This window comes from Grammomys surdaster, unplaced genomic scaffold (genome assembly GCF_004785775.1).
Source record: "Grammomys surdaster isolate TR1022 unplaced genomic scaffold, NIH_TR_1.0 185, whole genome shotgun sequence".
Classification (NCBI taxonomy): domain Eukaryota; kingdom Metazoa; phylum Chordata; class Mammalia; order Rodentia; family Muridae; genus Grammomys; species Grammomys surdaster.
The window spans coordinates 4,010,623-4,037,815 of record NW_021604630.1 but is presented as its reverse complement, the minus strand read 5'-3'; the positions used below and the strand labels follow the sequence as shown (position 1 = coordinate 4,037,815).

General features: G+C 51.5%; 2 protein-coding genes across 5 annotated transcripts in view; one reads left to right on the top strand and one right to left on the bottom strand.

Annotated features, from left to right (window-relative positions):
* The first annotated feature begins 640 nt into the window (after nt 1-640).
* On the top strand, nt 641-5,207 carry Brf2 (BRF2 RNA polymerase III transcription initiation factor subunit). Its single transcript, XM_028768215.1, has 4 exons — nt 641-856; nt 1,720-1,779; nt 2,961-3,282; nt 3,957-5,207. The coding sequence occupies exons 1-4, from the start codon at nt 703-705 to the stop codon at nt 4,681-4,683; spliced, it is 1,263 nt and encodes a 420-aa protein (XP_028624048.1). The 5' UTR covers nt 641-702; the 3' UTR covers nt 4,684-5,207.
* Adgra2 (adhesion G protein-coupled receptor A2) overlaps nt 5,110-27,193 on the bottom strand; it is a 39,448-nt gene continuing 17,364 nt past the window's right edge. The window contains exons 3-20 of one of the 4 annotated variants that reach the window (XM_028768213.1): nt 18,603-18,674; nt 18,262-18,333; nt 18,043-18,114; nt 17,323-17,486; nt 16,685-16,898; nt 15,531-15,695; nt 14,746-14,944; nt 13,962-14,111; nt 13,673-13,834; nt 12,702-12,926; nt 12,296-12,512; nt 10,781-10,980; nt 9,533-9,660; nt 9,122-9,245; nt 8,510-8,655; nt 7,989-8,078; nt 7,631-7,764; nt 5,110-7,525 (exon numbers count right to left, since the gene is read on the bottom strand). In XM_028768213.1, coding sequence (XP_028624046.1) covers nt 6,492-7,525; nt 7,631-7,764; nt 7,989-8,078; nt 8,510-8,655; nt 9,122-9,245; nt 9,533-9,660; nt 10,781-10,980; nt 12,296-12,512; nt 12,702-12,926; nt 13,673-13,834; nt 13,962-14,111; nt 14,746-14,944; nt 15,531-15,695; nt 16,685-16,898; nt 17,323-17,486; nt 18,043-18,114; nt 18,262-18,333; nt 18,603-18,674 — 3,568 coding nt within the window. In that variant the 3' untranslated portion in view covers nt 5,110-6,491. Of the gene's footprint in view, nt 7,765-7,988; nt 8,079-8,509; nt 8,656-9,121; nt 9,246-9,532; nt 9,661-10,780; nt 10,981-12,295; nt 12,513-12,701; nt 12,927-13,672; nt 13,835-13,961; nt 14,112-14,745; nt 14,945-15,530; nt 15,696-16,684; nt 16,899-17,322; nt 17,487-18,042; nt 18,115-18,261; nt 18,334-18,602; nt 18,675-27,193 lie in introns of all 4 variants that reach the window. The other 3 variants (XM_028768211.1, XM_028768214.1, XM_028768212.1) reach the window with 3 other exon arrangements.

The window sequence follows — 27,193 nt, the reverse complement described above, 5'->3', positions numbered from 1 at the left end:
GCACTAGGATGACAGGTGTGTACCACCATGTCCGGCTCAATTCCATTTCTATAGTTGAAAACAACAATAACAAAAGCAGACTTTGAAAGAGAGAAGGCAACTTGGTGTGGGGAAGTCCGTAAAGTACGACACAATTTACTGCTCTCTCACTGCAGAGTGATCTATTTTCTACTATGGTCAAACTTAACCTTCCTTACTACATAGGAAGGGAGAAACTGATTCCACTTTTGAAAAGGGGTTAAATCAGGCTTGGTGGTGTAAGCCTGTAATCCTAGCATGCAGTAGACGGAGGCAGAAGGATAAGTATTCTAGGTCAGCCAGGGCTACATAATCATGATAGTCTAAAAATAAATAATAAATTAGATAATATTTTTAAAAAATAGTGTTTCGCAGACAACAATTCCTCATCTGTGGTTTGGGTCAACTCCCACGTGGCCCAACAACCTTCAGACAACAGATAGCCTGAGACACAGTTAAACCCAGGAACCTCCCTTTCTAACTCAGGTTTCTACCCGAGTCCACAGAAGGGAACGGAAGTCGCATACAACCGAGAGGCGGGGCAAACCACCAGCCGATTGGCCAGCTGACCGGAAGAGGATGGTGCATTCGGAATAAGCACCCCTCCACTTCACTACAGCTGCTCAGTTATGAGTTTTTAGGAGTTGGTGTCTGGCGGGACCGCGGCACTTGACAAACGATGCGATGCCGAACGGAAGCTGCTGCCCAGATTGCGGCTCCTCTGAGCTCGTGGAAGATTCGCATTATTCTCAGAGCCAGCTGGTGTGTTCCGACTGCGGCTGCGTGGTCACCGAAGGGGTCCTTACTACTACCTTCAGCGACGAGGGCAACCTCAGAGGTACTGGTCTTGAACCCCGGGGATAGCCTTGGGCGGTGTAGTCTTTAAACCCAGATTCCTCTTCCTAGCTTCCTCCGTTTCTTGGTCATGCACGCAGTTAAATGTGGGAGCACCCGGCTTAAGTGAACAAATTAGCTGGAGGAGGGCGCGATACATCTATTTTTCCGGTACCTACGTACGGTGTCTGGGATTGGGTGGGTATACGGGTTGGTAGATGAATGAAACGAAAAAGGTTTCATTCATCTTGCCAATCCTGGTGCGTGTTGAAGGAGTGCCGGTAAGTTATTTGGAAATAGAGCACCGACCATTATCTCATAGCAGGTTTTAGCACTAATTGGCGCAATGCACCTCTCTACATTCCACGCCATTGTGCTCTAATACAGCTGTTCTCAACCTGTAGGTCATGACCCCTGTGGTGTCCTTCGACCCTTTCACAGGGGTCACCTAAGATCATCCTGCATATCAGCAATTTACATTCTGATTCATAATGTAATTCATAATTGTATTTGTTCTATAACTAATGCAAATCTTCATGTAACTATTGCAAAATTACAGTTATGAAGTAGCAACGAAAATAATTTTATGGTTGGAGGACACCACATGAAGAACTGTATTAAAGGGTCGCAGCGTTAGGAAGGTTGAGAACCAGTGCTCTAGTCCTTGACTAATGCAACCTTCAAAAGTGAGTGTATCAGAGAAATAACTGGAAAACCAGAATCTCCAGTGCTGCTTTTTTTTTTTTTTAATATATAATTCTATCCTATTCTTTTTACATGGACTGGTACACAGTCATTTGAAATCTCCCTGGCCTTATGCAGTCAGAAATCTCCCTGGCCTTATGCATGTTGTTTGCTGTTTTACAGAAGTGACATATTCTCGAAGCACAGGAGAAAACGAACAAGTTAGTCGAAGTCAGCAACGAGGTGAGAATCAAACCTTTTTTCTCCCCCTTAAATTTCAGCTTTGCCTTTATTTATGTCATTGTTTAATATTTTATTTTGACATTACGTCTATGGGGTGTTCTAACTACATGTATGTGCACTCTGTGCATGCCTGGTGCCCACGGAGTTAGAAGGGGGTGTTGAATCATCTGGAATTGCAGTTATAGGTGGTCGTGAGCTGCCCTGTGGATGGTGGGAAGCAAACCCCAGGTCATCTACAAAAGCAGCAAGTGCTTTTTAACGATTCAGCCATTTTTCTAGTCCAGAGTATCAACCTTTTATGACCCTGTGGCTTTACAGATGGTTGTTTTGATGACCTAGCCCATCTGTGTGTTCTTGTTTTCAGCATTACTGGTGTAAGGTAGGCTGCAAGAGAACAGTTATTAACGTGGCGTGTGCCTACAATCTCAGCACTTCGGTGGGGGGGGGGTGAGGCAGGAGGATAGAGTTTGAGGTCAGCTCAGCCTACATACTGAGTGTGTCTTAAAAACCAAAAGGAGCCAGGCAATGGTGGCACATGCCTTTAATCCCAGCACATGGGAGGCAGAGGCAGGCTGGTTTCTGAGTTCGAGGCCAGCCTGGTCTAAAGAGTGAGTTCCAGGACAGCCAGGGCTACACAGAGAAACCCTGTCCTGGGGGGAAAAAAACCCCACAAAGGATTAGAGGTAAAGGAAGGTTTAGGTCTGCATAGGCCTTAAAGTAGCCTCAAGGAGCCTGAGAAAAAGGATGGCTTTGGAGCTAGGGGGTAGATCGGTGATAGAATATGTACTTGTCATGTATAAGGCTTGAGGCTCAATCCCTAGTACCCTCCCCACAAAAATATGAAAATTTGCCTTGTCTATAAGTTAAAATAACGCATATGAAGGTGGTGGATTGACCTTTCTATAAATGTTCTGTAGCATTGGAAGGACCCTAGTTCTAAAGGGCTAAGAATGTAATTAGTGATAAAAGGCTTGCCCAAGCATGGTTGAGGGTCTCCAGCCTAGCTCCAGCGTCACAGAACACACGGCCATATCAAGTGTCCTGTAGCACAGAAGGGCATGTTGTTTGTGCATCTGGTATATATGACAAGTTTAACAGAAGTAAATTAAAGCCCTAGCACAACTTGTTAGCAGTTGTACACTATTTCCTTTGACCTCTCTGCTTGCTGTGCATTTTCCTAGATCTCCGTCGAGTAAGAGACCTGTGTCGAATTCTGAAGTTGCCACTAACATTTGAGGATACAGCAATCTCCTACTACCAAAAGGCGTATCAGCTGTCTGGCATCCGAGCCTCTCGGCTGCAGAAGAAGGAAGTGTTAGTTGGATGCTGTGTTTTAATCACCTGCCGGCAACATAACTGGCCGCTCACCATGGGAGCTGTCTGCACGCTGCTGTATGCAGATCCGGATGTGTTTTCCAGCACCTACATGCAGATAGTGAAGCTCCTGGGGCTGGATGTGCCATCCCTGTGCCTGGCCGACTTGGTGAAGTCTTACTGCAGCAGGTACTTGTCTAGGAGGAACACTGGGTTGGGGCATATCCTGTGCATTCTTTCACCTGTGGCTGGCTTTTTACCACAGCCTGTCTCAAAGGATGCAAAGTTCTTTCCTATTTTATGCGTACTACTATTTACACAGTTTATACAAGTTAATACTGTTTATAATATTCCAAAATGTTGTAATTTCAAATTCCTTTTCCACCATAGGACTGTGATAATTAAAAAAAAAAAAAAAGTCTCTTAGCCAGCCTTGGCATAGTACTGCTGAGTTGCCCATTCCTGCTTTATCAATGGCAGTCATTGGAATTATGTGGCAGGGGCCATGTGTCACGGTGCACAGTGGCCCTGTTCCAGCAGGGTCATCTCTCTGTGGAGTCCGAAGATGCTAGTCATGGTGGATCAGGGTTAGATGCTAAGGTTTTACAGGGAGTTTTGGTTGCTGTTTTGTTTAGACAGTCTCATACAGCCCAGGCTGCTCTTGCATGTCTGGTCACCTTGTCCCCATCCTCCTAGTGCTGGCATTGCAGGTGTGTGCCCACCCCCTTTCCTTAGTCCCTCCCCCATCAAGTTGTGGTGTCTCCGGGACAAACAGCTTCCGATCTGTCTTGGGAGGACAATGCTTTTCACCCTGGAGGGCACCGCTGTCATTCACTCATTTGACCCTCACTTTGGTTTTTCAGCTTCAAACTGTTCCAAGTGACCCCATCCATGCCTGCCAAATACGTGGAGGACAAAGACAAGCTGCTGGCTCGGACCTTGCTGTTGGTGGAGCTGGCCAGTGAGACGTGGCTCGTGACTGGACGGCATCCCTTGCCCATCATCACGGCAGCCGCCTTCCTGGCATGGCAGTCTCTGCGGCCTTCAAACCGGCTCGCCTGCTCTCTTGCCCAGTTTTGTAAATTGGCTAACGTGGACCTGCCCTACCCAGCTGCCTCTCGCCTGCAGGAGCTCCTGGCCGTGCTCCTTCAGATGGCCAGCCAGCTGGCCTGGCTACGGGTTCTAAAACTTGATAAGCGGACGGTGGTGAAACACATTGGCGACCTTCTCCAGCACCGCCACATGCTGGTCCGAATGGCTTTTCGAGATGGAACAGCAGAAGTAGAGTCCGAGAAGCAGCAGCAGCAGCAGCAGCAGCAGGGACAAAAACAGCAGGAAGAGGTGGGGGATGGTCCCTTCGACTTGCCCAATAGGAAACGTCCCGCCAGTCCTGCTCTCCTCCTCCCACCCTGCATGTTGAAGCCCCCCAAGCGGACCCATGCCATGCCCCCCGAATCTGTAGTGACTGGAGATGAGGACATTTCTGATAGTGAAATAGAGCAATATCTGCGCACCCCTCAGGAAGTCAGGGACTTTGAGAGAGCCCAAGCTGCTAGCCAGGCAGCCATGAGTGTCCCTAACCCTCCCTGATGCACATTCTTTAAGGTGTTTTCAGTTCTGACTGCAATTTATTAACAGCTATTTCTTGGCTATTTCTTGGCTATTCCTTGGCTATTTCTTTCTTTAAGAAACCAAGAGTAGCCTTGCAGTTCACTGGACCCAAGGTCCTAGAGAAGATGGGGGGAAAGTCCTGACCCGCGATGCAGGTAACCAAGCCAGCTGTCTGTAGTCTAGGATGGAGCCTTCCTAAGACGACGAAGGAATCTGTCCAGCTGTCTTCTACCCTAGTGTGCAGTAAATGCATTGCTGTTGTGAATGAGCTGGCATTCTAGTGGCATCAACTACCATGAGCATAAGCAGCAGTCCCTGGCCCGTGTCTGGTCTCGGTGCTAGTGGTTTGGAGTATTCATAAGATCCGGTACATCATTAACAAAAGGACCATGGGTGAACAACAGCTGTCGCTCAAAGAGTTTTGCAAGATTTTAATATATTAAAACAAAGAGGCATCTGCTGGAAAACATTCTATTGTAGAAAACCAGAGCTTTTAAAACGTGTTTTCTTTGGCACTTCATTCCCTCCCTCCCCTTTCCCCGGCATATTGCAAAAAGCTCTCCAGTGCTAAGGCATTGGCAGGGTATGTAAACAGCAGCCAGCATATGTGGAAGAGTAATACAAAGCATTTTCCTCTAATATCATCTGTGCAGCAAGCATAAATAATGGGGCCCATCTCAAAGAGTATGGATTCTTCCCCCTGTGTTCTCACATGACCAGACCTGGGTTCCCTGCTACTTCACAGGGCCCAAGGATTCCTCTACCTCCATGTGGTTCTGTAGTAAAAGGCATCTTAAGTTGAGGAAAATAGAGGCTGGAGTTCTGAGCAGGTAGTGGAAGCATAGGCTCTTGAGCCTGGCCCCACATGCTGCCTCAGAGTTTGGTTGGGTTTCAGTGAGTTAGGAGGTGGTTTGCCATTTTAGGTTTCTAACGAGTTAGGAATCAGATTATTAGCATGGCTTTTCCTCTCAGTCCCCTGGAGTTGGAGGGCTGGGAACAGGCACTGAGTATTATAATTGAGCAGCTAAGTGGCGCTACTAGCAAACCACTGTATAGGTTGTGAGACCCAAACATCAGCTCCCTCCCCTTGAGTCTTCAGGCACCTGCTGGCAGCATCACTTCTCAGGCGTGTGGGGTTCAGGTATTGCTATGAACGCTGCTGGAAGAACTGTGTACCACTCCCATAGTTAAGGATTATGTCTCCCTAATTGTGCACCTTTCCCACCTGCCTGCCTCTTGAGGGACTAGCTGGTCTTTAGAGCTGCCTACCACACTGCCCTACCCCTCCCACCCCTTTGCATAGTTAATCTGAAAGGCAGCACCTGTTATGTGTGCCCCTTGGCTCACCTGCTAGAATGGTTTCCCAAGCCAAAACTGGGGGAGAGGCCTGGGATCTTCTTGGAAGTCACAGGATACCTTGCCAGGCTAGCGTGGATGACACAGTTCCCTGGTCTCCCTCTCATTTCCTGAGTCTACCTGGGCTGGTCTCTTCCACTCAGTTTATGGGTCACCCTAGAGACTGATGGAGGCTTCATCTCTACCTGGGAGGATACCAAGAACTTGGCCATCAAAACTGGTCTGGGATTGTCTGTCGCTACTGCTGAGGGACAGTCCACTAGAGTAGTGGCAAGCATCTGCCTTCCCCTTCCCTAGCCTGGGTAACTAAAGATGGTGGACCCAGGGGCAGCCATCAGCGTGGCCGTCTTAAACCGACATACACGGTTTGGACCGCCCAGGAGGATTTGGGAATAACAACCCGGCATGGCCGGCCCAACCAAAATCTGGCCCTAAACGGTGGTCTCGCTTTTCCAGAGGCCGGTCTTCATGCAACCTCCCGCTATGGCCTCTGCACCAGTTACACCGGCATCCTCATACTTGCCCCCTTTGGGGGCACCGTTAAGACTCGTAGTGTTGAGCGGATAGGAGCGGCGCTTGCTCTCCCTCTCCAGCGCGCTGCCGCTGCCCTTGAGGTTGTCACGGCTGGCGCTGCGGCGCTGCCCGGGGCGCCCCGGCTCAGGGATCGGCGCGGCGCTTGTGTCGCTGCCCTCCGAAGGCGTAAGCATGGGCTCCCCCTCTAGTGGAAGACCGTCGCCCGGACTGTTGCGGCTGCTGCCTGGGTAGCTGTCGGACGGGCTGTTGTGCAAGCTGCCGCTCTCACTGGACAGCAGCTCGGGAGCTCCTGGGGACGTGCCGGTGCGCAACGCCTTGAGCCGGCTCTTACCACCAGTCTCTCCGGTTCGGTGCCCCTTGGCCCGACTCTTGTATACTCGGCGCCCATGATGCAGGTTGTTATGGTGCCGGGGAGCTAGGCTGCCACGAGAGCCGCTAGGCTCTGGCTCTCCATCCCCGCGGACGGCCACACTTTGCTCGCACACCTGACTCTGGGCCACCTGCAGATTGGTGAGTTTGCAGGGGGGCGGCGGCACGCGGCCACTGCTGCCACTCGGGGAGGACTTGAGGGAAGCGGGTCCCTCCCCCAACACTGGGGATCCATCCTCCGCAGCAGTCGGCAGGGCCCGGGGTGGGGCGTGGGAGGCCGAGGGCGAAGTAGGAGGACAGCAGGCGCGCCAGGAAGCCCGGACATCCCTACGTCTGGCACAGTGGTGCGTGAAGACAAAGAGGCCCAGAGCTGAAGCTGCCACACCGTACAGACAGCTACACACCACTCGGGGCAGCCAGCGCTGAGACACCGCCAAGGCACCACAAGCCCACATAGCGAGGTACAGGAAATGCGTGGTCATCAGCGCCCCCAGCTGGACTCCAGGAGAATATACGCCATCACCATCCTCTGGGGGCGCAGGTGTCCCTACTCCTGCGCTAACTGTAGCCAAAAGAGAACCAGAGTCACTCAGGAGGACGCCACTGCTCCTGAGCCTGGTGGAACCCCTCAGGTCTTCCCCTGGCTCCAGAGAGAGCCTACTGTTACCCTGCTTTGGATTCTGGGCCACATGACCCCGTAAGTGAAGGCCCGCACACAAGAAGTAGATCCAGGTGATAGGTAGAATCAACGCCACCGGTATGTAGAAGGCACCAAGGCTTGGACGCCACACCAGCCAGCAACTAGGGGGAGACAGAGGCAGTGGATGAAGAGTTTGGAGAGCCCTGGAGATGGGACACAGGCTGGGTGGTTGATGAGGTAGGATGTGGGAAGTAGAGAGGTGAGGCAGGACCTGGCTTAGTCAGCATGCAGGGGCTCTCTGGCTGGGCAGAACAGCAGCCATGGGGCTGGTGTGAAGGTTGGGCAGGAAGATGGTGGTGTTGAGGCAGGAGGGAGTGATGCTCACTAGGGACTGTGGTCCCGGTAGTTGTGGATGTTGACCGCAGCGGTGATGCCGCAGATTATGAGGGGGATTCCTCCAGCAATCAAATAGAACCTGGGGGAGGGGCGGGGGGCGGGGTTTGAAGGTCAGAGTGATGGACCACTGGAGATAAAGGAACCAGGTGCTCAGAACTCTCAAACTGATGTCTCTGGCTTTTCCTCTGCTCTCTTTAAATCTGTGTGATTTGGGGAGGAGGGATGGGGGAGGTATAGAAGACCCCTAAGGGTTGGACAGCTTCTTCAGAGCTTGGCCAAAAACCACTCTCTCTCCCCACCTAAGCAAGTGAGGGATATTTTTAAATATCCTTGCCCAATGCCCTCTGGTGCCACCTCCTTCCCTAACCCTTGTCATGCCTGAGAAGCTTGCCTCTTGCCTTTGGAGGGTGATCCCCAGGGATCTTGTACTCATCCCCACCCACCCCAGCCTTGCTACACCTGTCTTGGGTCTTGAGGCTCTTCTCACAGCTGACGGTTGAAAGCACTTACCGGAGCATGGGGCGAGGACCAGGCGGGGCTGCATCCCCTTCTTCTGGAGGGGGCGCCCTCCAACTAAGCTCCTTGTGGAGGACTCGGGCCTTTACCCCCATCCAGAGCAGCGAGGACAATGAAGAGTAGTGCAGACTGATGCCCACCTACAAGGTCAAGGCACTGAGGCTTGGGACCCAAGCTGCTGCCTGGGCCACACTCCAGAACGTCAATGGCCAAGGATGTTCTCACTATTCCCACGTCTCCGGCAGTCCACCCAGGGAACTCATCACACTGGTCCTCGGTGGGTGTCCTCTCTGCTTCCATCCAGGGTCCTCTCCCACCCTAGGGATCCTCCGGGACCCAGGTGTAGCTGTCCAGCTGGTACAAGACCTCTCCCCACTGTAATCCCCACTCTCCTCTTAGTAGCCCCATCTTCAGTGATCTTGGAGCTAGCCTGACCATTCCTGTGTTTCTCCACATCACCCATCCCCAGCCCTACAAAGCTAGCACAGAGAACAGAGGAACCCGGGGCTGATCCCATGCGCCTTATTTTTGTTGCTGTTGTTGTTATGCTTCCCTGATCCTCCTCTAAAATCACCCTATATTTTAGAGTCCCCACCCCCTTCTTACCGCTTGACAAACCATTTGGTAGTTGGTGAGAGTGACGCCCCCTACAAAGACAGCAGAGGTCATGGCCATGTGGAAACACAGGTTCAGCAGCATGTGCCAACCCTTCCGGGACACATGGATGGAGCTGCCTCAGGAGAGAGTCTTTTATTAATGAGCTGTCCAACCTCCCACAGGGTCTCAAGACCACTGGGAGAGCCGAAAAGAGGGAGACACGTTCTCTATGAGCATGTATATAAATGTGCTCTAGACAATGGGGAAGCTGTCCTTCATCTCTCTACTCCCCCCCTCCCACAAACCTTCCCTCCCCCCCATAGGTTGTCCAACTCCAGGGCCTGCACCTGTCTGAAGGAGAAGCATCTACCGGTCTATGGCGAGACCTCCCCACCCCCACCTCCCCGGAACAGCCCTCACCTGTGGTTGAGGATGTACGTGATGATGGTGGAGAAAAGACAGAGCAGCAGCAGGGCCGTGCAGGGGTACACAACAGGATGCAACCCAGCCCCAGAGCCTCCTGCCTCCCGTGGGAATGCGCTCAGCTCCTGGGAAAGAGGGAGTGAGAGGGCTGAGCTGTCCCCGTCTGTTCCTAAGCCAATTTCCCACATCTTGACCCCTGCCAGCCTTGAACCCACGTCTGAATGCTTCAGTCTGTGGTACGTAGAATATAAGTGTGAGGAGGCCTCAGGGAACACTGGCCGTCCACCTTCTGCCTGCCTCGCCCCTTTTAGTGGTCTGCCTTTCTGAGGGCTTCTTTTCAGATGCCCAGTTGAACACTCAAGCCTTATGGGGGCTGGGGAGATGGCTCATGGTTAAGAGCACTGGCTGTTCTTCCAGAGGACCTGGGTTCAATTCCCAGCAACCACATAGCAGCTCACAACCATGTGTAACTCCAGTTCCAGGGGATTTGATGTCCTCACACTGACATATATGCAGGCAAGACACCAATGCACATAAAATAAAAAAAGAAATAAATCATAAAAAGAAAACTCAAGAGGAAGACTGTGAAACGGCTGTGTCTCTGCACAGTATCAGCAAAAGTTGGGTGAGGAATGAGACGAGGGAAGGGATGACTAGACGTGTTCCCAGGTTGCTTTTCAACTAGAGGAACTCAGGACAAGACAAGCCTGGTGACACACGCTCGTTATTCTAGTACTTGGGTGGCAGAAGCAAGAAGATCAACAATTTAAGGTCAGCTATATAGCGGGCTGGGCTATAAGAAATCCTATCTCAAAAACCAGAAACCAGCCAGGCAGTGGTGGCACACGCCTTGGGAGGCAGAGGCAGATGGATTTCTGAGTTCGAGGCCAGCGTGGTCTACAGAGTGAGTTCCAGGACAACCAGGGCTACACAGAGAAACCCTATCTCCAAACAAACAAACAAAACAAAAAAACTCAAACCAACCAACCAAACAAACCATACCAGAAAACAAAGGGCCTGAGGCCAAAGCTAGATGGTTCCAGATCCCTCTTGAAAGATGGAGGAGCATGGAAGAGGCTAGAGGGTCATTTCCCATGAACTTTGACATCAGCAGAGCACAAGGCTGCTGTCCTTTCTGTATTTTCTTGTGGCTACAAGTGATCAAAGTCCCCCAGTCCCTACCTCCCACACATATTTCCTGGCCTCCCTTCCTGCATCTCACTCCGCCCTCCATTACACACATACCATAAGCACGGCCACATTGCCCAAGTGCTGGCAGTACAAGGAACTGACGTTGGGCTGGCTGGAGCGGAGCTTGCAGCCTTCAGAACTCCAGCCTCCAGGCCCGTCTTGGTTCCACCAAGCGGCCATGGGGTCAGCTCCTTCAGCCCAGTGCCTCAGTGAAACAGCCACCGGCTCAGTCAAGTTCCCCACACCACAGCCACCTGCAGGGACGAGGAAGTCCATGTAGACACATGAAGCTGTCAGGAAGGCTGCCCAGAGTGGTCAGAGCATACAGGGACAGACACTGCTGGCCTGGGGACAGAACTAGATACAGTCTGGGTTCAGTATATCCAGGGAGAAAGAGACAGACAGGTGACACCTAACAGCTTCTAACGGCTTGCTCGGCTGACTGTGCACCCTTAAGGGCACAACTGTCTGTGATCAAGCAGGTCTTAGTCCACCGGGAACTGGCATATGGTAGGTACTAACAAGTGTTCCCATGGAGGCTGGAAAGAGCCCATTTTAGGAACGGGAAGGGATCCCTGGCACACCTTTATGGAACACAGGAGACCCTGCATGGCGTGAAGAGGAAGGTGTGTGTGTGTGTGTCTCTGTGTGTGTCTGTGTGTGTGTAAAATGAGGCCTGAAGGAGCTCTCGTGTGTCTGGTGTGTTTTTCAGAGGGGCAAACCCAATGACAGTGCGGGTCTCATTGTAGATGGAAGCTGGAGGCTGCCTGGCAAGCAAGGCCAGAGTTTGGAAGGTAGAAGGACACACGTGGGCAGGCGGTAGGGGAGACACTGCTCTTGATGGGACAGCCCAATTAAGGACAGGGCTACAGTGATCCACTCAGTTCTTGGGGACCAGACTGCCAACAAAGCAGTGTATCCTCCCCCCTCACAGTTATCCTTCCTGCTCAGTCTCTAGCCTGTATGCTGTGTCTGGAAGTTCTGACTCCCCCTGGGGTTGGTTGATTCTGTCTGTCTCACTTCTAACCGAAATGCCATGGCTGTCTTGCCTTTTTGGATACTTCTCACCGGGGCTGCTGGTCTCTCAATCTGAGGAGCCTCTGGCTGGAATAGCTCAAGGGGTATTTATTGTTCAAATACTCCACTACTCAGGGAGGCAGCAGCCTCTATAGGGCAGGCTATGGCCTGTTTTCCTCCTTTTAACACCTAAGTATTATGTAGCTCTAAGTTTCTAGGATGCGCTCATGCTGTATTGCTTGTCTGACCGGGGCCATGTGTGGCAATGGAAGAAGCCTGGGGTTTGGTGTGGAAGGAAAGGAAGTGGAGCTTTGTGCTTGTAGGCTTTCTGATACGCCAAATGCTTAGAAAACTGCCCTTTGTCTGGGATATAAAACCATGTCATTGTAAGCTTTTTCTCCACCAATCTCTCCCTTTACAGGACATCTCCATTACCACCCTTCCTTGAAAACTAGTAAGGTTTCTGCTATCCTCTGCTAACTGTACCAGGGCCGTGGGAGAGCCACAGAGGTGAAAGGGGCAAGACAGATGAGCAGGAAGTTAGTCCCTTACTGGTTCCTGCAAATATGACAGGAGTGGCCACACCACGCCTCTTGCCAGGCCCAGCTGCTCCAGGACGGGAAGTGTTGCCGTGGCTGCGGAAAAGACGGCCATTTCTGAAGACCAGCAGTTGCAGGGTGCAATCTGGAGGGACTGGGGGAGCCAGGGCAGCCGGAAGGGTTGAGAACAGGCTGGGGGGCAGCTGGATGGAGGCCAGGGCCACGCTATTCTGAGGGGACATAGGAGGTCCTCAGAGATACTCAGCATCCCTGGGCTTTGATGTCTCCCAGCCCCTTCCAGTCTCCCGTGTGGTCCCGCCTCCCACCTCCGCCCCCACCACCTGACACCTGTATCTCAGCACTGCCCTCCTCAGCTTCTGGTCCCCACACCCACACACGTCCCTTCCCCTGGTGCCCACCTTGATGTGGAAGGATGACAGAGAAATGTTGGGCCTCCCAGTGGTGCAGCGGAACCGAAGCTGCTGATCAGCCAGGGGCTCGGGCTCCAGTGGGACATCCTGGCCAAGGCTGCTTGGCTGTACACCTGACACGCCCACCTCCCTCCTCTGGAAGGCCGTGCAGGTCAGGCCCACGTAGCTGTGAGGCTTGATGAGGTAGGCCTCCAATGCCACATTCCTTGAGTTCTAAGGACAGGAAACTTGTCACCCAGTGTCTGAGATAGAGTGGTCTTCTGCACAAGACCACACATTTCCTCGCTTCAGCTTCTCTCTTTATCTTTTATTCTTCACCGTCTCTTCAAAGCATGGGAAGTCTTACATGTGCCGTGGAGTCCTCTATATGCACATGCACACACACACACACACACATGCATGCGTGCAAATGCACGCGTGCACATACTCATGACTTCCAGTCATGAGCCTAAGGCATTGGTGCTCCCGTATGCTCCCCATCTTCTACCTGCTATTTCTGTTGCCCTCATCTCAGCTGTCAGGCAGGGTCCATGTCTACCCCCCATAAGTCCCCAAGTGGCTAGCACAACATCTCATACAGAGATGCTCTACCGTGGTGTTTATTCATTCTACCAGTTTAGAGATGTCACTGTCCCTCAGTGAACTTGTGACACTCCTCATCCCATTGAAAGTGCTGTCCGCCCTGGGCCAAAGCCTCCCTTTTCCTGTACTCATGACCACTACTCTCCTATTTACTTCTGACAGCTAACCCTCAACTCAACCCACAGCCAGAAAGGCCCACATCGTCACCATTACAGTCGACAGTTTACAGCTGAGCTGTGCTTGCCACCATGCTACCAGAGCCTGCTATGTGGTATCCCGAGGAGAGGGAAACACTTCCCTTCTATGGACACTACTCTCAGGTTCCCCTCCCCCAGTGCTAGCTGCTGAAGGGTCCCTCCCACGCCAACCTACGGTACCACAGAGATGTGCTGGGCATGGGGGCTAAGCGCAGCTCCTCCGATTCGCTCCAGGGCACCCACAATGCCACTGCAGGCTTTGTCTTCTCGCTGGGCCAGCCACAGAAGGTGCTCATCCACCAGCATCAGGTTGCTGGCCATATCCACCATCACCTCCACCAGCTGAGGGAGGGAGGGAGGCAGGGCGGTTACTAGGGGCAGGGATGGTATTTGAGACTCAGTGTGTGTGAGGTCTGAGATGACAAGAGAACCCACTTCCAGGGGGTCCAAAGGATACACTGAATCTCACCTCTTTGATCTGGTCAACATAACCCAAAAATTTCTGGATCATCTGAGCCACATAGACCACGTCCATCATGTCTGAGAAGCTGGCAGCCTCTGCTGTATACACTCGCAGCTGGTGGGCCAAGGTCAATGCATTGGAGGCATTGATGGGCATCTAGGGGTATTAGGGGAAAAAGAAGATCAGCCTGGCTTTCCCTTTCTGTTCTAGAGCTAGCCCCTGGAACTCAGGGCCACTCAGGAGAGGAACCAAGACCATCTACTGAGACCATCACAACCAAAAGGGTACACGAGTCCCTGAAAATCACAAATCTAGGCTATTTAAGCCAAGCACCATTAGCCTAAGGATGGGAAAGCTATAAACCAATGTGATGGTGGATAGAGGAGAGGGGGGGAGGGGAGGGGAGGGGAGGGGAGGGGAGGGGAAGAGAGGAGAAGAGAGGAGAAGAGAGGAGAAGAGAGGCCTGACCCTGGGAAAAGATGAGCGCCAAGGTAGTAAAAAGGTGTCATCCCATAGTTCTTGCTGTTACCCTCCTTTTTGAGACAGGTCCCACTATATAACTGGTCATCCTGGAATTCACTACATAGACCAGATTGGGCTTGAACTCACAGAGAGACCCATCTTCCTCTGCTTCCTGAGTGCTGGGATAGAAGGCACGCATCACTGTGCCTGGCAGCTGTACCCACTCTTTAATGCACACCTGAGAACTGAGGTACAGCCTCCCCTACAAGCATCAGGCTCCATCCCTGCCAATTCCAGGAATTAAAGTTTGGGGGTGGCCCAGCCTCACCAGCACAAAGGTGTAGAGCACCCGAGTGATGTCATTGGTGTACAGACAGTGCGAGTAGTCCCCTGGCTCCCAGCGGCCAGCTCGGTCACACCTGCGTGAGGCTCGGGTACCTGGGGCTCCCCCACTCAAAGGCACAGAGGTGAAGGGGTACTGTAAGCAGGACTGGTAAGCCATGATGCCAGCCAAGGTCCGGGGCCACCTAGAGGTAGAGATGGGAAACAGTTGTGACCAAGGCTCCTTTAGACAAAGGCTCTCTCCTTAGCCCAACCCAGGACTGTGACACCAGACTCCTAGAGCTTAATGAAGGGTTCATTAAAGGGTATCCAATGAAGGGTTCATTAAAGGGTATCCTGGCAGACTTTAAGGGGTTCCCAAGTTCTGCTTTCTTTCAGTTTGTTCAGACAACGCTACTGCAGGCAACATGTCGGGGTGTAATGCAGGGATCTGGGTTCACAGACAAGTTCTGCCACTCATTGGACAATATGCTGATTTTTTTTTCCTGGACTTTGGTATTCTCAGCTCTACAGTATGGAGAACGATAACTGTCCTCCATACAGAGGGCCTCTAGAACATTATTAAAGTGTGACACTGTCTTGAGAATGCATTTGCATACCAAAGTGGGAGGAAGCAATTAAAAGACGCTCATCTTCTTGAGACAGCAAGATTGTGGGTTAAATGACAAGAAGAGAGAAAGCAAATGGGTGGCCCTGGTCACTTGTGCTCTCAGAAGGTACCGGTGCAGGGTGGAGGTGGGGGCAGCCGTTTATAAAGCAGCAGCGGCCAACCTGAAGTCTCCGCGGTTGTTGGTCACCCGTTCTGCAGGGCAGTAGGAGGCAGAGGTCTCCAGGACTACTATCTCCACCTTCTTGCTGGTGTTGCCTTGGACTGTGGACACGGAGCACTCCCATTCACCTGAGGCCCACACGCCGATGTGAGATAGGGTCAGCTCACTGCAGGGGAGGAGGGGTTTGTGTTCTGGTTGTCATGGTCATCGTCATCATTATCATCAATTTTCATTCTCATTATTAGTCAACTTAACCCAAGCGAGGGTCAACCGAGAAGACAGAATCTCAACCGAGAAAACGATTCTATCACAGGACCGTTTTCTTCATTCGTGTATGATGTGAGAAAGCCTGGGCCACTGTGGGCAGTGTCACTCCTGGGCACGTGGTCCAGGGTTGTTTAAGAAAGCATGGGGAAACAAGTCAGGAAACAGTGCTCCTCCATGGTCTCTGCCTCAGTTCCTGCCTCCAGGTTCCTGCCTCCAGGTCCCTGCCCTGACTTCCCTTCCTTTCCTCCCCAAGTTGCTTTTGGACATGGCATTTATCACAGCAATAGAAAGAAAACTGAGACGCTTGGTGAGTGCTCTCAGGCCTGGCCATGCCTCCCTTCCATGCCCCCTGGACAGCCCATCCACTTATGCCTTGTCCTAGGACACCAGCTCAGGTTCTTGCGTTAATGGAATGAGAGATCCGTGTGCATATATACTGTCTTCTGATTGGAGGGGCACTGCGGGCATTGTGGAAGCCCCTCCAATCAGAAGGCAGTGAGGATTTAGTTCTAAACTCTATTCAAACCATTTATTTTATTTTAAAGAATTATTTATGTATATGAGTACACTTGTAGCTGTCTTCAGACACACCAGAAGAGGGCATCAGATCTCATTACAGATGGTTGTGAGCCACCATGTGGATGCTGGGAATTGAACTCAGGACCTCTGGAAGAGCAGTCAGTGCTCTTAACCGCTGAGCCATCTCTCCAGCCCTATTTGGACCATTTATGATTGCATTTTAGCTCTCTATAATCTCTCTCCCCCTTCTTCTCTCCCTCCTCTCTCTCTTCTCTTTCCTCCTCTCCCAGGAGCATGTCTGGAGGGCAGTGGCGACTGTGGCTACCCGTCTCCGTGCCCTCCACTAGAAAGGGACAACGGAGCCCGTACCTGGTGATGAAGGTGCAGTCGTGGATGAGGTTTTCTGCAAGGACAATGCCAGCCTGCTCATCACTCTCCATAGGGGCGCCATTGTGGTACCAGTGGATCCGGGTATCATTGCCCAAGTAGCTGGCCGAGCATTGAAAGGGCAGGCGGTCACCCTGGAACACCACTTGACGCAGGGATGGGATGAGGTAGTGTGTGTGCAGTTCCAGGGCCCCTTCTGTGCATGAGACATCAGGGATGGGCCTGAGTTCATGCACACACAAGCCTATGTCTGTGAGTGGCTCCAGTTAGTGCCTTAATTAAAGAGCAGCACACAGCAAGAGTGGGACCCCACAAAGTAGGCCCAGATCCTCTGCCTCTAGTGATCTCTGGTTGGGAATGAAAGGAGTCAGAATCCACCCGGAGAAAAAGGAAAACCGAAAAGTATATGGTGATGTTACCCAGAGGGGGAGACCAGATGAAAATATAAACAAGCAAACAGACCTAGAAGAGGTTTAGGCATGCTGGCTGAGGGCCACCCCGTGGAACTGGGGGCCTGGGAAACATGGTCACTAATAACCACATACACAGTCCAGAGAGCCTTGACCTAGCAAGCTTTGGGTAAGGGACCTGCTCTTTGCAGCCTGGGACAAGTTTCTCACCACAGCGGAGCTGGGACTCCTGGAGGCTGCTCAGGGCGTGGGCGTGCAGGGCACTAGGGTAGGAACAGAGTGTGCGCTCTGACAGCTGCAGGGAGTGATTCCGGGCCCAGGGCAGCAGCCAGCGCAGGTGGCAGTCACAGGTCAGAAACTCAGTACCAAAGTCCCTGCAGGGCAGGTACAAGGAACAGTGTGGGCTCACAGGGATGAAGCTAAGCAGGTAAGGGCTGGGGAAGATAACCTCGGGTACACATGTGCCCTGTTGCCCAGGACATGACTAATTCGGGGGCACTTCTAGCAGTCAACAGGGGCTAGAAATGGCCACACATTTGGCCCCAATCAATCTGGGGAACAGAGAATGGGAGTTTGAGGAGGGACAGTGTGGGGTGGCAGGTAACATGATTGCTCACAAGATCTGGGAGTTTCTTTCTTTTTTTTTTGGTTTTTCGAGACAGGGTTTCTCTGTGTAGCCCTGGCTGTCCTGGAACTCACTCTGTAGACCAGGCTAGCCTCGAACTCTCGAACTCAGAAATCCGCCTGCCTCTGCCTCCCAAGTGCTGGGATTAAAGGCGTGCGCCACCACCGCCCAGCTTGATCTGGGAGTTTCTTTAGGGGTAAGATGAGGGCTGAGGTTTGTCCTTTCAAGTCCCCTGGTTCCAGGTGTCTTCCTCTGGGCAGAGGACAAGACCAGGGAAATGCTTCTGTGTTGGGAAAGATACTCACACAATCTTAAGGGCTGGCAGCTCATCAAAAACCCCAGGTTGCAGACTAGAATAGATGTTTCCAGATATGTTTCTGTGGAGGGCAGGGAAGGGTGAGGTAAGACCTTAGGGACTCCCTGGGCCAAGCCAGTAGATTGATGGAAGGAGAAAGAGTCTGGCCCAGCCTTCTTCCTCCCAGGTCCTCCCCTCCTTCTCCCCTCCTCCAAGACCTATCACTCACAGTCTAAGAAGTCTAGGGAGGCCTTGAAATGTCTCAGAGGTAAGACAGCCAATCCGGTTGTTGGAGAGATCTCTAGAGAGAGAGACATGCAACACTCAGCAACAGGATGAAGATTCTCTTCTGAGAGAGACATTCAGCTGGAGATTATGTGGGCAGAAGGCTTGGGACCAAAGCTGGAAACACCTCCACATCTGGCCCCAGCCAATGTACTGAGTAAAGGCTTGGTTTCTGAGAAGGGATAGGGCAGGGTGGGTACTAGGGGTGGGTGCCTGTGGTATTTGGGAATTTCTTTGCAGATAAGGGGAGGGCTGGGGGTAGGGTGGGCAGGACATGCCACTCACAAGCGTTTCAGCTCTCCCAGACCTAGGAAAGCTCCGGGCTGCACAGTGCTGATGACATTGTTCCTCAGGTCCCTGTGGGAAGCAGTGGCGAGACCTTCACACTTCTGTCTGAGGGCTGCCCTGCTCCTTGGGTGGGGCATTTTGTTACCCAGATGCTGGCTTTCTGTGGGGCTTGGTTTCTTTCTACGTCTGCTTTCCCACACCTCCACCCAACAGGTCTCTTCAGCCTCTCTGGCCACCAATAAGGAGTACTGGCCAGAGAAATGTTTGTAAGCTAAAGTCCCGTGAAAAAGAACAAATCTTCACTGAAGTCCCGTGGACTAATTCACGAGCGGCTTGCCTAATGATGACAGAGAGTTGGGTTGCAAATGGAAAAGCCACAATTATCTTGGGCTATCTTTAGTTCCCTTAATAGCCACGTTGTATTCAGCCAAACTTCCTTCTGACTATCAGCTAAGATCTTTGTGACTTATCAGATAACCCAAAGCTAAGAATGCCCTCAGATAGCATCTGAGGCCCAGAACAGCCAATCTCTCCACTTTGCTCGAATGCTTACCTGTTTTGACTAATTTGGTAAATGCACTGATTTATGTATTTCTTTGTTCTGGGACTGTAAAATTTATGTCACCTCTTCCATGTCACTGGGGGCAAGTGGAATCTGTTTCTAGGCCACAGTCACCCATCTGTGGCTCAGAACCTACGTTTTACTCCTCTGGGACAAGAGCTGTGTTTTATGTTAACACATCCGAGATGATACAGGAGGCAAGAGATAGGAAGGGCTTTGGATGGGGAAACAGGGACAGGGGTGGAGAAAGCTTTGCATTAGGAAATAGAAGACTTTGTTTCCCATAGTCCTTCAGTGGAGCCACTCTAGACCTTACAGGGCTGTTCTGGGGAGCCTTTGAAAACAGCTATACCTAGCCATCAGAGGGAAATTTCCAGTTATTGTGTTCCAAAATCTCACGCTCCCCCCAACCCCCCTTTTGCCCGTGAGGAAGAGGGCAGCAAGGCTGGAGGGGGAACAATGCACTATGCCCAGTACAGCTCCAGATTCACGTTTCTAATCATAGGTCCAGACGAGGCCCAGGGCTAATAAAACCTACGTAATGTCTTCAGTCCCTCCCCACCCCACACCCTGCTGTCAGGAGGTGGCAAGGAAGCTGCCTCCAGACTGAGCAGGTCACAGGAGGATGGATGATAGCTCCTGAGGGTCATCCTACTTCACATGAAGAAACCATACCACTGAGGAGTCTCATAGCAGCCTCTGACTCCCAGTTCAGGGGTTTAAATACAACTGAGGCAGGAATTCAACTCTTGACCCTTCGTCTCCTCCCCTCCCCAGCGGCTGCAGGTCCCCTCCCACCCCAGCCCCACTAACCAGGAGGACCTCCTATCTAATGGCACCAGCCCTGTCCCTACCATGCAGGCCTCTGCACTAAGGGCCAAATTGGGTGCCCTTCTACTCATCTCCTGCATTGTCCCCTATGCTCTGCATGGCTACAGAGGGCTACAGATCATGACCCACCTAGCCTACCCAAGGCTCCACCAAACCCGTCTTTTCTAAACCAATGCAGACTAAAACTGAGGCTGCTTAGAACACTAAGGGTCATCTTTTCTGCTCCCACCTAAAAGCCTGGGAAGCAGTGAGCAAAGACGAGCCACTCTTCAGGGAGGATGACAGAACTCTGACAAAGATATCTGGGGGTCAACTTGGGGTCAACGTGGTTTCCAAAGTGCAGCCATCCCAGCCAAGGCTAAAGGCCTTGGAGACAGCTCTGAATTATGGACAGGAGAGAGTTAACTGAGCTATGTCCCTGCTGGGTGAGAGGAAATGGGTGTCCTGGATGGGGAGGTGCTGTCCTGTCCCACCAGGGGGGCTGTTTGTTGTGTAGTCTCTGTTGGGGAAAGAAACACTGAGAGACAAGAGGCAGAGATGGAGTTCCATCTAGGCTGTTTGTACCTCATTTCCCTCTCACACCAAAGACATCAAAGATGATGGTGAGTCCCCACAAGGAAGAAGGGAACGCTAATATGCTAACACGCTAACACCAGGGCTCAGCGTCCTAGAGGAAGCTCAAGCTGTGGAAGGTGCCCCAGTGCTGGGCATAAGCTGAGAATGTGGAAGGCCTTAGCCTGGCCCTAGATTACCTGCATGTCCAGTCAAGAGGACAGGGTAAGTCCCCCTGCCCAGGACTGCCCTTCCTGTGTATCACCCCCCACCCCTTCGACAGTCAGGCTCCACCCTTTCATCCCACCCTCTTCTGTTGATCCAGCATGTGCCCCCTGGCCTCTGCTGGGGTCTGGCCATTCTCAGGGATCTGCCTCCCACCCCCATGCAGGGGCGGGTAGAGGGAAACACATTCCTCATTGTGTGTCACTTCCCTTCATGGGCTGCCAAGGGGCTGAGGCGGCAGCCCCCCGCCCCTTCCCTCTCTGCTCACTTGTGTTTATTCTCATTTCCTCCCCCCCTCCACCCCACCCCGTTGAACCCCACCCGCCTGCCCCACTGATGCTCTGCAGATGGGAGCAAGGCAGCCCTGGGGCCCCAGCCCCTCTCCCTGCCCTGTTTCCTGCAGCTGAGCCACTTGAGGCCGGCTCTACAGGGCAGCTTCCACAGGGACCGGCATTCTTCCCCTTCCCGTGAGTCGGGCTCAGAGGTGACCAAGATGGTCTTGTGCAGTTTCCTAGGTGGTGGGCCAGCCCTGGGACACCAGGGTTTGGGGGCAAATGCCAGAGGCTACTTCCTGGGCTGAACGCTGACAGCCCAGTGGGCCTATGGACAGGCCATATCTCCTGGTCCCCAAGTAAAGGAAGTGGCTCAGGGCTGTACCTCCCCAGGGACAGGAGGAAATGCTACCCCATGAGCTGTATATTTTAGAAATCTAGGGCTCTTGTCAATGGACTTCTCTGAACCCTTTCTGTTTAATATTGCTGGGGAAAGCTAATGAAGGCCTGGACTCCTACCCTAGAAGGATGCTCTACACTTAACACTGGGCATATGGTCTTGAAGGGCTGTGGAAGAACCCGTGCTCCACAGAGTTGGAGTTGGGGGTTACTGGGAGAGCTCTTGCTTCATGTGTAGGACCCGAGTTCCATCCCACAATGAAAAACACTCCAGGTATGGTGGTGCGTATCTTTAACCCCAGCACTCAGGAGGTACAGACAAGTGGACCTCTACAAGTTTGAGATAGCCTAGTCTACATAGTGAGACCCTGGTTTTTATTTTTTTAAGACCCTTGCTCCAGATTTTCTAAGCTAATCCTCCATTAATTAATTAATTAATTAATTAATTAATTAGCTGAGACCATAAGCCAAAGTAACCAGTAGAAGGACACAGAGCTGCTTTTAGAACAGGGATTCCATGACTCCCTGTCTGCTTCCACAGAACTCTGGACCTGGGGAAGAGGCGCTGCATTGATGGAGTGTCCCTGTCCCCATTGCCTTTTGTCCAATCTTGATCATGCGCTAGCTGCCATGACTCCAGGCTCGCTCTTCCCCCGCCATGGGTGTCAGCAGGAAGGAAGGGACCCCTGACAGCAAAATGGAGGGAGACTTCTAGGGCAGTCACGCCCTGTGCCCTTTTCAGAACCTGAGTGTGAGAGTACAGCAGGGAGAGATCAAAGCTGGCCGCGTGCAAACCTTTCATCCTGGCACTTAGGAGGCTGAAGCAGGAGAACTGTAAGTTTGAGGCCAGGCCACAGGTCTATATCCAGAACCTGTCTCCAAAAAACCAGGAACAAGCAGAAGCCGAAGCAAAACAGAACAAAGAGCCCACCAGGCGAAAGGTCCTGAAAGAATGTGACCATTATAGCCTAAAAGACAAAGTATCAAGTATCCACCAATGTATAAATAAATAGAAGATTTAAAGTGCAGTATGTTCAGTCGACGAGCTACTTACTATTTTCCCACAAAGACGGGCCAGTGCTGATAAAACATAGATGAACCTGGAAAATGTTACACAGGCTGAGACGATCTGGTTATAAAAGATTACATATTATATAATTCTATTTATATGACATGTCCATAACAGGCAGATCCATAAAGAGGAGAAGGATATTAGCGGTTGCTTAGGTCTGGCAGAGGAATGGAGACTGACAGCTAATGATTCAAGTTTTCTTTAGTGGATGATGAAAATGTTCTAAAATTAGATTAGAGCGACGGTTACACAATTTTTTTCTGAAATATATCAGGGCCCATTGGATTGTGCACTCTAAACGGGCGATAATAAATTACGTCAGGTTAAGAGTTGTTAAGAGTGCGAGCCGACGTGACCCTGTGTGTGTGTGTGCTCACACATTCACGCAGAGTAGGGTTGCACAGAATTGGCTCCTCCTAGCCCCCACAGACCTCCCTGCTTGTAGGTCTGAAAACCAAATTATAGGTTTGCTGGCCACACAGCAACTTGCCCTGAGCCCTACAAGGTTTCCAGAGTTCAACTTGAAAGTGCAGGCTGGCTGCAAAACTGGCCAGCACACCCCTGCAGGTACGGAGGCTGGAAGAAAAGAAAGGATCTTGTGGCCAAAGAAATCCATTACAGTCCCAGACTCGCACCTTCCCACCACCTTCCAGGGCTTCCGCTCCTGAAACCTTCTACGGGCATACATTGTGCCTGGCACTCATGCTGACGGAGGCAAACGTGAGGGGGCTGTCCCTGACTCTGTTAGCCATCCCCCAGGGCTTCAGCTGTACTGGAGCCCAGGACAGCTTCTCCGTGTCATTCCTCCCCCAGTGTTAGTGGGAACAAGAATGGAATGGAGAGGCAGAGCCCCAGGCCTCACCCTTGGCCCCGCCCACAGATTAATGGAAACCACCTGGCTGGTGAGCAGCCCGTTCCCATGAGCATCTGCTTGTAATGAGTGCCCCAGCACCCGCTGCATACCAGCCCCCAGGGCTCATTAATCTCATTAGGCAATGACAAATCATCCCGAGCTGAGCAGGCTCCCCTCCTCGGGCCCTTTGCTCCAGCCCCACACAAGCCTCAGTGGCCCTACATCCACACGGAGTCTCGCACCCTTCTGCACACTCAGTCCCTCCTCTCTCCCTTGACCTCTTCTGTGGCGGATCTGTCCAGTGGTCTCATGGGTGGCATCTCATAGAGTCCTGAAGATTTTTTCTACCAAGCTGTTCCTCGTTGCATGTGCTTGGTGGGGGAATCTGGACAGAGAAACATACGAAACACCGGAGGAAGGAGTCCTCCACGTGAGGATGGGTGTGGCTCTATGGCACACTGCTTGTTTAGCATGTACGGGGCTGAGTGCCTTCATCAGCACCACAAACAACAAAAGCTGGGCCTAGTGACACACGGCAGATTGCATCTGTAATCTCAGGACTCCAGAGAGCAAAGGGAGGCGCTTTGGACTACACACAGAGTTCCAGGTTCGCAAAACAACCAGGGCCTGCAAAATAGCTCTGCAGGTGAGGGTACTTGCCACAAAGCTTGCCAACTTGCATCTTAGCCTCAAAACCTATGTGGTAGAAAGAAAGGGTAGACTCCAGTAAGACGTCCCTCTGATCTTCGTACATATCCCTCGGCATACAAAACAAGGCACATGATGGGAAGTGTGGACAACTGCACATAACAAATCAGGCAAACACCTTACGATGTATAGAACTCTTTAGAGAGGAAGGGTGCTGCCCTCACTGGGAAAAGCCTATGCTCAGAAGCATTGTATAGATGAACTAATTCATCTATCCCCATAACAACCTCTCAGAAAAGAATTCCTAGCCCCGTTCTCCACACGGGTCATTCAAAGCCTGTGGAAACATTCAAAAACACAGGAAAAGAACTGGATTTGACGCTGAGCCTCTTTCTACCAGAGCAAGGAGCATGCTTTATTTGTTCGTTCTGAGAGGGTCTTCAGTATAGCTATGTAGCCTGGGCTAGCCTGACTCACACAGAAAGTTCTAAGCCAGCCTTGAACTTGCAACAGCACCTCTGCCTCTGCCTCCCCAGGGCTGGGATTACAAGTGTTCTACCATGTCTGGCTACCACAGCTGGCCCTGGCATATGCTTTTGTCAGTTTCTCTTATCTACCTCCCCTGCCCCAAATGGCTTTCCTTTGGGTCACAGACAGGCTGAGTCAGGCTGAGGGGCCATAAGGAAAAGTGCTTTAGGCATGTCTGGTCCTTCTGTACAGTCCCTGGGCTGGTCATGAGCTGCCTGTGGCAGACAGGATTTTTGGTTCATCATACCTGGTTGATAGAGATGGGTCCCCCTGGAGCCAAGATCCACTACTAAGGTCCTTTATGTCTTTGTTTTTCAAGGCAAGGTTTCTCTGTGTAGCCTTGGCTGTCCAGGAATCCACTCTGTAGAACAGGCTACCCTAGAACTTAGAGATCCATCTGTCTCTGTCTCCCAAGTGCTGGGATAAAAGGCATGAGCCACTAAGATCCTCTTAACACAGACACTTCTGCATACGCTCTGCTTCCCTTCCTCGGTCCTGCCCTCCCACATTTATACTGATGTCTCTGTCAGCCTACCTGTACCTTTCTCCAGCCTCATTCAGTAAGATCCTGGAGTTCAAAGCAGATGCATGCAAATCTATTGTCCACTCTTGGCCGGCACAGTCACTGACTGTACTGGCTGGTTCTGTGTCAACTTGACACAAGCTGGAGTTATCATAGAGAAAGAGGCTTCAGTTGAGAAAAATGCCTCCATGAGATCCAGCTGTAAGGCATTTTCTCATTAGTGATCAAGGGTGGGAGGACCCATTGTGGGTGGAGCCATCCCTGGGTTGGTAGTCCTGGGTTCTATAAGAAAGCAAGCTGAGCAAGCCAGGGGAAGCAAGCCAGTAAGTAACATCCCTCCATGGCTTCTGCATCAGCTGACGGGCTCTCAGCTATAGCTTACCACTGCAGTGACTAGACCAGATCCCAAACCTCCCATAGGACACGATGCCAGCAGATTGTGGAATTCGGAATTGACACGGTCTCAGCTGTCCTTGCCTAGACATCTGAGTCTTCCCACTGAACAGAGAGATCAGTGTCTCCTGTACACCAATTACACACCAGGCTACAGTGTCATAGTTGTGATGAATAGGCCCACAGTCTAGGGGTCATCTGGTGTGTTGGTTCTCAACCTCAGATGAGCATGAGAATTCCCTTCCTGCTGGGTAAGATTCCCAGGCCCCATCTGACCTAATAGTGACTTACCACCTCCAGGAATGGGACACAGGGCTTGCATTACTTATGGATCTTCTCCCTACCCTAGCACAATGGTTAGTCATACACCCATCTGTCTGCGAGTCATGGTGTGCACCTATAGGACTAACTACTTACAAGGAGAATCATTTGAGTGCAGCATTTCAAGGCCATCCTAAGCGACACACTGAGACTCCCATATCAAAACAACAAACAAACCACTAATGTTAGATTCTGCTAACATTAGTGCACTATGGAGGTGTTCTACAGATGTACAATCAGCTGGCCTTAACTAGACCTCTTCAACAATGCTGTTGGATATCCTGTAATCAGCTAAAGGCTCAGGAAAAAAATATCTTGTCGAGAGGAAATTCTATCTCAAGACGGCAGCATCTTTTCCTGTCTGACTTACCAGCCTGGCCTGGGAGTTTGGACTTGACAGTCCCCACAATCATGTTTTAGAATACACACTCATCAATCAGCAGGCTAGAGAGCCAGAGTTCTCCAGTCCTGCTAGGTGCTTTCCCTACCCTGCTGTGCACAACACAGCCCTTTGCCCCAGAGGCCCTTCCTCCTCCTCTTCACTGAAGTTCTGATCTCCCCAGGCAACACTGCAGGGAGCACACAGATCCACAAGTCCATGACTTGCCTACTCTATCCTCTCCCTACTTTACAAGGGTGAGTACCCCACACGTGGCAGCCACTATTGGTCACTTTAACCTACATGTACACATCCCCCTGTTCCCTACCCACTCTGTGGTGATCCACCTCTTCTCTTTTGGAGTCATTCTAGCAGTTTCCTACCCTTCCTAATGCTGTGACCCCTTAACACAGTTACTCATGTTGTGGTGACTCCGTCATAAAATTATTTCTGTTGACACTTCATAACTGTGATTTCACTGCTGTTATGAATTATAATGTAAACATCTGGTATTTCCAATAGTCTTAGATGACCCCCATGAAAGGGTTGTTTCAACCTAGAGGGTCGAGACCCACAGGTTGAGAAACACTGTTCTAGGCATTTTCCCCCCCCCCCCCCCTTCTTTTTGAGACAGAGCTGAATGTATCTTAGACTGGCCTTGAACTCAGTCTGTACCCCCCAAAGAGCTGAGAGCCCATCGAGTCTTTGCAAATAATTTATAATTATATTTGCATATAATCCAGGTTGGCCTCATACTTATTATATCAGAGGATAACCTTAAACTCTTGGTCCTCAGGAGTTCAGGGGCTATAGGCATTGCTACCACACCCAGTTTACAGGTGCTGGACATTAGCATTTTAGCTAAGCTCTGCCCCACATGTCTGGCAACAGCCAGGTATGCCTCACTCACTATAAAAGGGGCTGCTTGCCTCCTCTCCTCTCCTCTCCTCTCCTCTCCTCTCCTCTCCTCTCCTCTCCTCTCCTCTCCTCTCCTCTCCTCTCCTCTCCTCTCCTCTCCTCTCCTCTCCTC